This window comes from Dipodomys ordii, unplaced genomic scaffold (assembly GCF_000151885.1).
Source record: "Dipodomys ordii isolate 6190 unplaced genomic scaffold, Dord_2.0 Scaffold27, whole genome shotgun sequence".
In the NCBI taxonomy this organism is placed as follows: Eukaryota; Metazoa; Chordata; class Mammalia; order Rodentia; family Heteromyidae; genus Dipodomys; species Dipodomys ordii.
In genome coordinates this window covers 10,616,051-10,629,503 of record NW_012267243.1, presented here as the reverse complement: position 1 = coordinate 10,629,503, position 13,453 = coordinate 10,616,051, and the positions used below count along the sequence as shown (strand labels likewise).

Here is a 13,453-nt window from a genome sequence, read left to right as displayed (position 1 = left end):
CACACAAAAAAGATGGTTTCACTCTTGGTTACTTTCTCCTTTCCAAGTCATACATACCAGTACAATATCGCCCATTTGGAGCCAGGACAAATCCTGGCTTGCAGATACACTTGAAGCTGCCATCTTCATTAATGCACATCCCATTCAAACACATGTTGGTAGTGGTACACTCATCATGGTCTGCAGAAGAAGGAACATGACATGATTCCTTCTCCTTCCAAAACCTCCAGTCAAATCCTCACTACTGTTGGCATTATAGGAACATAGATTGCGTTTTTTGCTAACAATTCCAACTACATGAGAACAAGTAGTATGGAAAACTGGAAGGATCTTTAATATAAGGAAACCAAAGGAAAAGAATCACATGAACCATGATCAGTGTTTTATTTTACCAAGAAAGGCAATAGGACTTCAGTGGGTATCTCTCTCATAAGAGAAAATAAAATAAAGCAAAGGTGAAATCATCCGGTCTTCCATTGATGAATTAATAACATACTGTGCTACAGAATATTACAATATTTCAATTGGTAAGCATTTCCATGCTAAAATTCATGACCACAAATTCCGCATGTATGCAGAAATGTTGTAATTACATTCTCACAGATTGGAAAGGAAGGGAGACCTCTATCTTCTCAGTGTTTTAACTTTAAAATCTATTAGGTGCTAATGACTATTTAAACTGATGAAGAATACTGTTACAATTAAATATGAAACAGGAAATTTCCAGAAGTATTAATTACTCACAGTTGTAACATTTGAAAAAAATTGCTCCTTCACTTTAGCAGTTTTATGTCAAGTGCATTTGCATGTTACCTAAGTTACCCGAAGAACTTTCACATAGGAGGTGTGAGTCTCTCATGGAAATGGTGTATGTGTGTGCATGCGTGTATGTCTGTGTGTGTGTGTGTATTTCTAAATAAAGATATATAGATAGATATAGGTATCTATCTATCTATCTATCTATGACACTGTCCCAAAAGAAACATATTCATTACCTAACTTATGTAACTGTAACTCCTCTGTACATCACATTTATAATAACAATAAAAAATTAAAAAAACAAGTATATCCTTAAAAATCTTTTTGTAGCAGAGTGCTATACTCCTAGCTACTTAGGAGGCTGAGATCTCAGAATCACAGTTCAAAGTCAGCCCAGGCAGGAAAGTCTGCGAGCTTCTTATCTCCAATTAGCCGACCCAAATCCAGAAGTGGTACTATGGCTCAAGTGGGAGAGCACTAGCCTTGAGCAAAAGAAGCTCAGGGACAGCATGAAGGCTCTGAATTCAAGGCCCTGGGATTGGCACAACAAACAAACAAACCAACAAAAATACTCTTTGTAAGGAGCAAAAGATTTCTGTACCAGCACAGTTTTTCCCATCGGTAGCTAACTCGAAGCCGGCATTGCAGATGCACTGGAAGCTGCCGTCAGTATTCACGCACCGGCCATTTCTGCAAAGAACTCCATTCTGGATGCACTCATCAATATCTGGGAAGACAGAATTTGTAGACAGAAATATTAAGGTATTAAATGTCATTTGCAATATCCGGTTTATTTTTACATGCAATATACAAATTCACATTATTTCTTTAAGCAGTTTCCATTTCCTTATCAACTTTTTTTCTTGGAAAGATATATATATAAGCAATTTTACAGCCCATAGAGTGGCTGAAGAGGGAAAGGAATAAGAGGAAATAGGGTGTGCAAAGGGATTAAGAGGATGGGGAGGGAAGCTAAAATGATGGGTGTAGCTGTTCCTGACGAAGTGGATAAAGACCTTAAAAAACTCAATACAAGATGTTGGGTAAGTGAAAAGTAACTGCAGAATTTCTGGATTAAGTATAATATGATGAATGAATGCTGCTGGAAGAGGTTGATTCAAACACCTACCCATGGGTGAAGAGGAAATGAAAAAGAAAACAGGGTCATCTGGTAAAAGAATTCTGAGATGAGTCAGCGGTGAGGTAGTTTGGAGGAAGAGGGTGGTAGGTGTAGCAATGAAACTGAAAAAAGACGAGGCCTGATTTGGTGTCAAGACTGTGTGTGGGGCTCACACACACAGTCGCTGAAAATAACTATAACTCTTAAACTCAGAGAACCAGAGAAAGGGAATGGTGAACAATGGAGAAAGGGAGTTGTGCTGTGTGGGAGCATTATAAACAAGTTTTCTGCAGGCAGATACGATACCATATTGCCTGGGGTGTACATGCAAATGCTGTTTATGTTTAAAGTGAACACCTCTGTGGGTATTACCAAATAAATCTGTGACAACGCAACTGTACTCCTGTCATTCTGTGTTTTAGTTTACCAGATATACTTGTTACCTCAACAGCCTGTCATGATGTTTCTCAGAACATTTTCCTATGTGAAGGAAAACTGCCTTACCAGGCCAATACCATTACCATTTCCAATGCCTTACCATGGAACATTTTCCTAAGCCTTACCAATGCATGCCTGCTTGGTAGGAGTTCTCTGGAATCCAGCATGACATTTACAGTAATACGATCCAGGTGTGTTAACACAATCCCCATTAGTGCAAGGATTTGATGTGCATTCATCAACATCTGTGAGCAGCAAAAGAAACCATTACATATTTCACTCCATCTGTAGAAATGTTTGTTTAAACTACATTTAGCCCTCCCAAATTTGAGAGAAGGCCAGTCAGTGGTAATCGTCTAAATAGCAGAGTATTTATAAATCAATAAAAAATTCCTTACTTCAAATATATACAGAGGCCAGTCTGAAGATTTACAAGAGATATTACCTCTTAAAAAGTATAAGCAAGTTTGTTTTCATCAAGAAATAATGATTTTTCAACTGGAATAATTCCCAATGACTCTGAAAGCACAGGCCCGGACAGAACAACATCTGTGCCAATAGGCTGTTTATGCTGATTAACACAGGATTCTGGGCAAAGAACTAGCCTATCTAAGTCTTTATATACTACCAGAAGACCAAGAAAAGGGTTTTAACAATATATATATATTTATGTTACTTGTTGTCACTGCTATTTGTTTTAAAGAAAGGGAGAATGGATTGCAGAATTTTCTGGTTGCTACTTCCTTGTGAATTCACTAAGTACAATTCTATATCTATGATGCTTTCTTTTGTAGCAACCAACACAAGGCAGCAGAAAATGAAAAGTGAGTAAAATAAAAGTCAATTTCTTTCATTCACTTCAGATTTCTTTAGAGTCTTAAATTGGCCCAGGTTTTCTTTTTCATTTTTTCACATACAGTGAAGTGTTATTAAATATTAGTTCTGATCTGAAATGTGACAAAGCCACCATGTTGCACTTAAGGTCTTCTAAGTCTTGACTTAATGCTAATTCACTTCAGAATTCAGAGAATACCTAAATCATAGCACAGAAAAATTAGTGCAGGAAGATCCCAGAGAAATAATCTATGCCAATTTAAGTTTAATTTAGCTTTTCTTAGCATTGGTTTCAATGTATTACTTTTAATGCAGGCAAGTTAAAATGCTGGCTCTCTTGTGAAGATGGAGTTATTTGTCATCATATGCACACACAGCAGCCATCAACAATATAATTTTAACTAAACTGGAGAAGACAACATTACAATCAATTCACACGTTTACTATTTTAAGAAAGAGATTGCTCCTTTCAGTGTGAACAGAAAAACTACACTTTATCAAAGGCACTAACCTCATTATATAAATACTTAGCCTGAGTGCAATTAAACCCTACTCCAGTAAAGGAAAAAACAAACCCCCAAGCCCTCAAGGCTAATAAAAACAATAATGAATAACGGGATTAAATGCTTTTTTGTAGTTTATCCAAACCCCTTTTCATCCCATTATGACTCACTTACATTTAGACTTTTGGTTGATAAAATCAATTCTACTGGGCCAAAGGAATGAAGCAAAATGAGAAAAAGAGAGAGTTTCAGATGTTAGCAAGCATATGTGGTATAATTAATGGCCTTTGTCTCCATGAAAGTGTGCAGTTTTGTTTATCCATGAAATTCTGTGTGCACAGCACTGAAATCCAACAATAGAAAATGTGTCATCAATGTATCTCGACAATAGACTCAACATAAAGCTCTGTTGAAGTGAAAACCATGCAATCAGGCATCTAACCCCCTTCTCTTCAGGTAAACTGTCTGGGAAGACACAAGGTCTCTTCTCAGGATCTTTTTCTTCCCTTGAAAGCTCACTCTCAAAGAGGCGTGCTGCTATGATGGCTCTTTCTGCTTTTGCCAATCCAGCTGTCATTCCAGTCTGTGTCCTTAGCTCCTTAGAAATGATCAAATCCACAGACATGACAGAAGCATTCATTTACTTATTTCTTCATTGGAAAGAAACCAATTACCAAAAGCTATTAGAATAACTGCCATTAATATACACCATTCTTAAAGGTCATCAAACTCTAACTACAAAGTGTAGAATAGATCTTTGTCCTCACTTTATTTGATTTCTTTGCTGTATTTCACCATGTTTCATGCCTTTTCTCTTGAAAGTCCCCATATGTAGCTTTAGTGGCATTTCCATATGACTTTAAATCCCATCTGTTCCTTTTGGTGTGTTTTCTAGGTCTAAGTAAGTCTTACTTATTTCTATTTCATTTACTTACTTGCAGTATTGAGGATAGAACCCAGGTTCTACTGCATGCTAGGCAAGGGCTTTAACACACACACACACACACACACACACAGCCCCAACCCCAGATGTACACACACACACACACACACACACACACACACACACACACACAGCCCCAACCCCAGATGTTAATTTTAGAATTGCAAATGACCACTGCCACTTCTGAAACAAATATTTCATGCCTTCTCTTAACTCTTAGCCTCCCATTCCAAGCACCTCCAATTGATCATAATAGTTTGTTTTGTTTATAGGAGTGGAAACACTTGACTACTCCACTCAGTGAATTCTGGCTTCTATTATTTTTACTGGGGACTGAGCTTTTTCAAGAAAATTGACAGCATTTGAAGTCTTAAAAACAAATAAAGGAACTGTGAAAAATGTTGATTATTTAAATGGTTTTAAGAATTACTAAATTCTCAAAAACTACTGGAGTGGAAAGAATGTTTTCCCTCGAAAGACACTTTATCAAATTAATAAAGATCAGGTGTTGGTTTGCACAGGCTCTAGGATTACCTGTGGCCCAAGGGAAAAGAAATGATTCTTTATTATTATAAGTACAATAATCTGAATTGGATTTAAAACCATTTTTAGCCATGTTTTGATTTATACAGACACTAGTAGAGTTATAAAATTTAATTATGGAGTAGAATTTTCAGGAAAAGGGAAGAAAAATATGAGCAGTAAGTGTAATTGTTTTCAGGTCTAGGAGTGATCCTTATGAGAGTAAGGATTTTCTTTGTCTTTGATCCATTAACACAGCTACTGCTTTCAAGTTAAGCTGGTTTAACACATACCTACCAACAGTTTATAAATAGCAATTGTGGCTCATTAGTCCTCCAGACATTGGCACAATTTAATAGTTACCACTTTTAACCCAGGCTACTGTAACGTAAAACACCTTCAGCTTCTTCTGATATGATAGCTTTTTCTTCATAAACTCAAAGTGCTTTAAAGCTATCACTAGAAACAGAATAGGATTACAATGATCAAAACCATCTTTTCTAATAATGTGCTCCAATATCAACACTAAGCTTTTTCCGTATGAATTACAATAGTTATAAACGGAGTCTGGTGGAGTTTCAACTTTGTAGGATATAAGCATTTGTAACAGTGCTAGGATAAAAGCAGAAGTCTGAGGTTTATATTCACATACTGACTTCAGACACACAATCTCAACATCATATAGAGTAGAGTTGTTTAAAAAAAAGTGGCAATAGCACTTGTCATGTGGGTTTTTAGCAGGAATGAAGTATTTGCTAAGGAACATTTATGACATCATTCGTGGGCCATACAAAATGATCAATCCTGGCACATGTTCTGCACAGCTGACAAGAAGCACAGAAGTGCATGTGTTTATCCTGTCTATACCAGACGATCCTGAAAGTCTTATATGGTTGGAGGTTCCTAACCCTGCTAAGGGCTCCCTGTGTATAATCAACTCATCTGTTGTGTACTAGAGTATTATTGTCTGTGCATCACTTTTGGGAGAACTGAGAAAGTCATTCCAGTTGTTTCTGTTGGGCTTAACTCCCTAGCAGAATCTTGGCTGAAACAGTCTGGATAGCAACAGGACAGCAAAGAGTACTTTCTGATCCTTAAAGGCAGTTTTTTAATCTTTATTCCAATGGTATAAGGGTTTCCCAAGTGACAACAAGGTGAACCTGGATACAAATGAAACAAACAGTGGTTTGCTAATAGAAAATATTATAATCCAAATAAGGGAAGAGGTAAAACTGTTCAAAAGGAAATGTACTCATTACCTGACCTATGTAACTGTAACCACTCTGTACATTTACAATAACAATAAATTTTTAAAAGAAACTATTATAGTCCAGGCCCACATCTATTTTTTTGGTTAGTGAGATAAGAATGGCAAGTATTAACAGCAAAACACAATCAAATTTCAGTTTGAACGAATCTTAATTGTACAAGAGCAGTTATTTTATAATTACATATTCATTATCATCTTTTCTGGTAGGAGAATCATTTTAAATCATAAAGTAATAATGAGTATATAAGATTTTGTAGTGTTTCAAAAATAATGCCATCATTCTGGTGGTCTGTAAGTTAGACAAGCATCAGTGGTACCAACTAAGCCAAAAATTCGGCATTTGGATTACACAATCCTAAGGGTGTCCATACTTAGGACCTGTAAGGTACTCTGTAGGGGTTTGTGGTGAAAACTTGTACAACTACATACAGTGATCTTGACCTTAGTTTTAATCACTCAGATTTCATAAACCTGTACATGGTTTAGAATTTTTTGCAACCATCATGTTTAATTGTCCCTTTTATAATCACAGTGCACTTATTTAGAATTTGTCAGCTTAACCTGTCAAAATTATGATACTAACTCTGTACTTGGCTGCTTAATATTTTGACAGAAGACCTGAGCCCCAAATTTAGGTATTTAGGGTTGTGCTAACTATAAAGCATAGTTATGATCATTTGGTAATGCTATGAATAAACAGAAGAATAACCTCAAAATGATTTAATTACCATTATTCTAAAACCATTCTTAAAAGATCATCAAACTCCAACTAACAACAAAGTCTAGATCTTTGTCCTCACTTCATTTGATTCTCTGCTGCATTTCACCATGTCTTATGCCTTTTGTCTTTAAAGTGTCCCCATATGTAGCTTTAGTGGCATTAACCATATTTTTCTATTTCTCCAATAGGCATACAAAGTTTTCTTTACAGATCTTAAATGTTTTTGTTCTATTCAACAGAGTTCCAATGGAAGTACTACTGATATTATTTCCCTCTTCCAGTTGTTTAGCCACCATGATAATATTCAGTCTTCTGACACTCACCTGTATGTTATTGATTTCCAAGTCTGTAACTTTAGAAGACTGCTCTTCAGGGTTAAATCTATATAGTCAAATGTCTGATACCCAAGAGACATTGTGTCCAAAGCCAGTTAGCAATGATTTCCTCCCAACTGACTATTTCATATGCTAATGATAATACAGTCTACGTAGTTTTGCTAAGCTGGGAACTTGAATAATTACTGCAGTCTTTTATTTTCTAACTCTTCACAATTAATTTGTTGATAGGTCCTACTGATCAGCCTATAACATTGTTGTTCTACAGTTTGTCATTTGCGGTATCACTGTTGTCATAATCTGAACTTATTATTAAAAAAAAAGTTGTCCTCTGACCTGGGCATTTACACTTTGTTCATTGCTCGTCTTTCTTTCTTCGTATTGAAAAAAAAATAGAAATATTCTCTAGCTACCATCCTTTTTCTTGAAATACACAATCACATGACAGCATATATGAAGAAACCTGGTCATGTTATCAAAGAACACAGGTCCCCGAGAGTTAGGAGCAATGTAGTAGATTCTATAGCTACTTCAGCTAGAGATTGAAGGGAGTTTACAGACATGATGCAAGAAGGGAAAGCCCAGGTAGCATGAAGTAAGCTTCTAGAGTAAAGGAGATAGAACCCAGTTTAGATTCAAGTCACCTTATATTTGCAGAAGCATAGCAGACAGGAAGAGTTGCACTGAATGAGAAATTGGAAGCACAGAAAATTTGTCTTCAAGTGTCCAGTAAAACCCATGCATTTGAGTAAGTTCACCGAAGAAAGAAAGAGGAATTATTAAAAAAAATGTCAGAGGTAAGAGTTCCTGGCTACTACATGGGGACAGAAATGGTGCCTCTTCTAGACAGCCAGCTGTAGAACTACTTGGGGCATTGGAGAGACAGAATACACTAGAAGATCACGCCTCACTAGTGGGAAATCATGAACTAAGGACTATACACTGCTCCAGTCCCATCTAGTACTCCTTGTAAATAAGCGCAGAGAAAACTACCAGTAACTTAATATATCCCAGAATACTGACAGGAATGCCAAGATATAAAATATTCAGAAAAGGAAAAATCACAATAGTTTCCCGTCAATAGCTATTCAGAGAAAAAGGAAAAAGAAAAACTATACTGAGGAGATAAAGTCAAACAAGGGCAAACCATCTCAGAACTGACACAGAAGCTAAGATTAGTAGAAAGAGAGAAAACAATTATTATACATGTATTCTAGCTGAGTGCCCATGGCTTATGCCTAAAACCCTAACTACTCAAGACACTGAGATCTACAAAATCGTGGTTGGAAGCCAGCCTGAACAAAAATGTCAGCTAACACTCTATCTCCAAAATAACCAGAAAAGGCAAAGCTGGAGGCATGGTTTAAGTGGCAGAATGCCAGCCCGGCAAGAGTGTGAGGCCCTGGGGTCAAACACCAGTACTTCCAAACAAAACAAATGAGCAAAAATTTGAAAGGATTAAAGAATCACTCACCTATACAATCTCCATTTGTGTCTTGCTTATAACCCATGTTGCATTCACATCGGTAGCTAGAAACAGTAGGTATGCATCGTCCATTCAAACAAAGATTCGAATGATGCTTACAGATATCTATTGTCTGGTTGAGAATTGCTAAGGGAAATTAAAGCACAAGTAGTATTAACCATTGCAAGATGCATTACTTTTCTTAGAGCTGACTTTCAAAAGGTTCTTTAGTGGTAAGTTAACCAAGTCTCTACCAAAAGGCTGCATCACTTCACATTTTACTAGTTTTAAATGCGGAGATCTGAAACTATTCTTGGGACACATGGCTGCAAGTTGCTTTTCAGTTACACATATGGAAACCAATTCTATAATGTCTTTTTAAAATTTCAGGAATGCTCTACACTACACTGAGTGCTTTCCATTTCTTTTTTGTAACTAGCTGAATATTTTGTTATTGTAAATAGGCGACTTGCCAAAAAGAATAAACATAGCACTGCAGGACATCATTAAATATTATTAACAAGAGCAGTGCTTTTCAAGAGTGAACTTGAATGTCAAGCACACAAATGCCAACTCTGGTTTGAAGCTGAAAGATCTTGATTTCTTAAGCAATTTAACAAAAAGAGGGTGAGAGAGGAAAGGCGTGTGCATTCCAGTGTTTGGTTAGGCACAGAGCAGAATTTACCTTATCTCAGTTAAAAATAATTCACGAGATATAGGAATGGGGCAGCTGAAACAGATCAAATAAAATCCAATTGGAACCCCAAATATACTTTTCACTGGTGTCAATTAGGTTGGAGAATTACCAGGCTTTCATTTGTATTTTTCAGAGAGCCTCAGCCACATATCCTATTTTCCAATTTAGCAGAAAGCTTACAAAACAGAAAAAATAATTTCCTTCTACATGTTCCTAACTCTAGTTCACTTCAGACACTGAAGGAGTATACACCTACACACACATACACAAACACATCTACATAAGAACAAGTATCTGTTTCTATATCCCTTGAGAGAGAAAACAAAGGACTAAGGAAGAAATGTGAGCACATACTCAGTCCAGTGATGATGGGCCCCTGTCCTCCGGCCCCCACGCCAGCTCCGCCAACACCAGGAGAAAAGCCGTTGCCCCCAGGGACGGGGAGGAAGCTGGGGCCTCCTGGGCCGTAGCCATTGCCATGTGGAATGAAGCCATTCCCACCAGAGCCTCCAGGTCTGGACACAGCACTCCCTGGAATCCCTCCCATTGGAAGTCCCTCCATGCACAGTCTGCGGTGCTCCTCTAGAAGAAAAGAAGGTTGGCTCAAACCCGAATTCATTTCTTTCCTCACAGGAAAAGCCGCTGTATATGGTAAGAGCTCAGTTTAGTTCACCTGATGTACACAATACAAATAAACAAGTTATTACCTTGGTAAATATCCTCAATAATGGCACTTGTAAGAAAAGGGACATTCATTTTAAAAACATTTTTAACTGAGTGACATAATCATTTAGATGTGCATTTTAATTTTATTATCCTAAGTATAACTCATAAAATTCAAGACATAAGTAATAATGCAAGAAATTAACTTTAGATAATTCATTCTATATGCTTGCTTTTGCCTGAATTCTCACCAGTATTATATGTACATATTTTTTCTGTCTTTTTTCTTCTGTTTAAAGGACTACATTTTAATGTACTTCCAGAATATTTTTTGGGGGGTCTGGTAATGGGACCTGAACTCTGGGCCTGGGAGCTGTCCCTCAGCTCTTCAGCTCAAGGCTAGTGCTCTACCACTTGAGCCATAGCACCACTTCTGGCTTTTTTCTTTTTGCTTATGTGGTGCTAAGGAATCGAACCCAGGGCCTCATGCATGCAAGGCAAGCACTCTACCACTGAACCACCTTCCCAGCCCACAGAATATTTTTCTAATGTGTATTTCAATAGTAGACAATATCCTGAGTAAGCTTAAAATCCATCTTTTATTTGTGTAACTATCAAACTTAGTTTAAGAGAAACAGGTATAGAAACTGTTTGATTTCCATAACTACTTACAGAATTAGGGCATTATATTGAGAAAAATAAAAGTCACTGATTATATATTACAACTGGAAGCAGACGATTGCAAATTTATTTTACTATCTGGGAATAACTTTCCTTTTTCAACTAACCGATTTTGGTTTATCAGCTTAGTGATTTAGAAAGAAAAATCTGTCCTTTTTATCCATAATAAGAGTATATGAGTATATAAAGCTATATGTCTTGTGTGTGTGTGAATTAAACTATGATCCTCAAATCTCAGCCTCCTGTGTACCTAGGACTACAGGTGTGAGCTACTGGTGCCAGGAAAAGTATATATCTTTATATTTAAAAACTTTAAATCATTTTATGATTTTATAAATCAAAATTAAAACATACCAATATAATTTATATGATGAAAAATTTTCTATGTTGTTAATGATGTTCTATGTGTAACAAGACAAGTTACTGATAATTCATGCTCAGGTAATTTCTCAATATAGATTCATTCATAAGGAAGTTAATGTAGCGAAGATTAGAAAGATTAATTTCAAACTCATGAGAAGGAAAGGTTTTACAGCCATTTGAGCACCATACACTATGGGTATTCATTCAGAGATATGAAAGCTCAGTAGGATGGCAGAGATTGGAGATCTTGGTTCAAGGCTAGTATGGGGAGACTCCACCTCACTCAGTGACTGGGTGTGGGGTTAGGTGACTGTCATCCGGGCAATGGAGGAAGCACTGTGGCCGGGCACAATGGTGTGTAGCACCAGCACTACGGACAAAGAGCACAGCTCAGACTGTCCTGTGCGTAAAGTGAAATGTCACCAAAGGAAAAAAAAGGACCTAGAAGTATTGTTCAAATGGCAGAGCACCTGCCTTGCAAACAGAAGGTCCCAAGTTCAACCCCCAGTAGTACCAAATAAATAAACAGAACAAGCATTAGGCTAAGTGATATTGGCTTGTGCCTGTAATTCTAGTTACTTGGTAGGCTGAGAATGGGAGGTTTGCATTTCAAGCCAGTCCAGGTAAAAAAGCTCACAAAAACCCATTCTCAATTCAGAGCTGGGCACAATGATTGATATCTATCTGTTATTCTAAGCAATGTGAAAGGCTGAGACTAAGAGAACTATGGTTGCATGCCAGTCTAAGCAGAAAAGTCTAAGATTTTGTTTCCATGGAGATAAGCTAGAAACAGTGGTGCATGCCTGTAATCTCAGACATGTGGAAGACTAAAGTAAGTAGATAGTGGCTCAAATGTGCATCTAGGGGTGGTGAAACTATCCAAAAAAGAGCCAGTGGTAAACGGGCTTGATGGTATGGATCAGTAGTATCGCACCAGTCTAACAAGTATGAGGCGCAAAGTTCAAACTCTAGCACTGCTAGCAAAAAAAAAAAAAAAAAAAAGTATTTAAAGCACTCAGCTAAAAGAAGAGATTTGAAGTCTGATCCTGTCAGTGGTTCACACCTGTAATCCTAGCTACACAGGAGGTTTCAATCTGGAGGATGATCATTTGAGGCCAGCCAAGGCAGAAAAATCCATGAGATTCCATCTCTAAAACGAGTCAAAAGCAAAGCTGGAGGCTTGACTCAGTGTGAGTGCCATCTATTCAAGCAAGTCCATCTAATGCAAGGCCCTGAGCTCCAATTTCAGTGCTCTAATGACTTTTTTGAAAATAATTCATTTTCAGAAGAAATCGGTCAGATGATACTAAAATGGGGATTATCAAAATTGATCACATCAAACACATGCCAATCCTTAACAAAATTTCTCAAGTTACTGACGATACTAACAAAATAAAAACTGACTTCAAGAAGTCCCTACTTCTTTTCTTAACGCATTCTCCTGAGACCGGCAGCGGCCTGCCACTCACCAGACCCTCGGACAGGACAGGCCTCAGGAAGGGCCCCCACACCCCAGCATCGGCCCGGCTCACAGCAGCACTGCATTTTCGTCATTCTTCCCGGAAGTTCCTGTGCACAGCGACCATTCACCAAGCCTGAGAAACACGTGCCTGTTCTCTGATCTGAACCCAGAAAATAAAACGAAAGACATGGCAGAATTACCCCCCGGGTTCTGACAGTATAATTTCACACATTAGAAATGAGTCAGTGTATTGTTAGCTTATTTGACACCACTCTGATTTTTAATGTAGCCATTTACAGCTACAGTTCTCCCTCTTAGAACTGCTTTATTGCATCCCACAGATTCCAGTGGTTTTTTTGTTTCCTTCTAGGAATTTTTCATTTCCCTGATGATTCAGCAACCACTTAAAAGTTCAATCTACATGTGTTTGTGTGTTTTCTGTAATTCCTCTTGCTGTTGATTTTTACTGTGCTCTGATAAAATACAAAGAGTTATTTTAATTTTCTTATGTTTAAGACAACAAATATGGTAAAATTTGGAGGAAATTCTATAGATTCTTAATAATTGGGCATTCTGTAGCTATTTGATGGGATATTCTGTAGATGTCTGTCAGGTCCACTAGATCCGAAGTCCTACTATTCTTTATAGACCTTTTCATCTATCCCTTTCCTCATCTC

General features: G+C 37.3%; 1 protein-coding gene across 1 annotated transcript in view; it reads right to left on the bottom strand.

Moving 5' to 3' along the window:
* The window catches only part of Fbn2 (fibrillin 2), a 193,388-nt gene that overhangs the window by 93,868 nt on the left and 86,067 nt on the right, over positions 1-13,453 (bottom strand). The window contains exons 9-14 of the mRNA XM_013015529.1: positions 12,784-12,936; positions 9,962-10,189; positions 8,920-9,057; positions 2,443-2,562; positions 1,361-1,486; positions 58-180 (exon numbers count right to left, since the gene is read on the bottom strand). Coding sequence (XP_012870983.1) covers positions 58-180; positions 1,361-1,486; positions 2,443-2,562; positions 8,920-9,057; positions 9,962-10,189; positions 12,784-12,936 — 888 coding nt within the window. The remainder of the gene's footprint in view (positions 1-57; positions 181-1,360; positions 1,487-2,442; positions 2,563-8,919; positions 9,058-9,961; positions 10,190-12,783; positions 12,937-13,453) is intronic.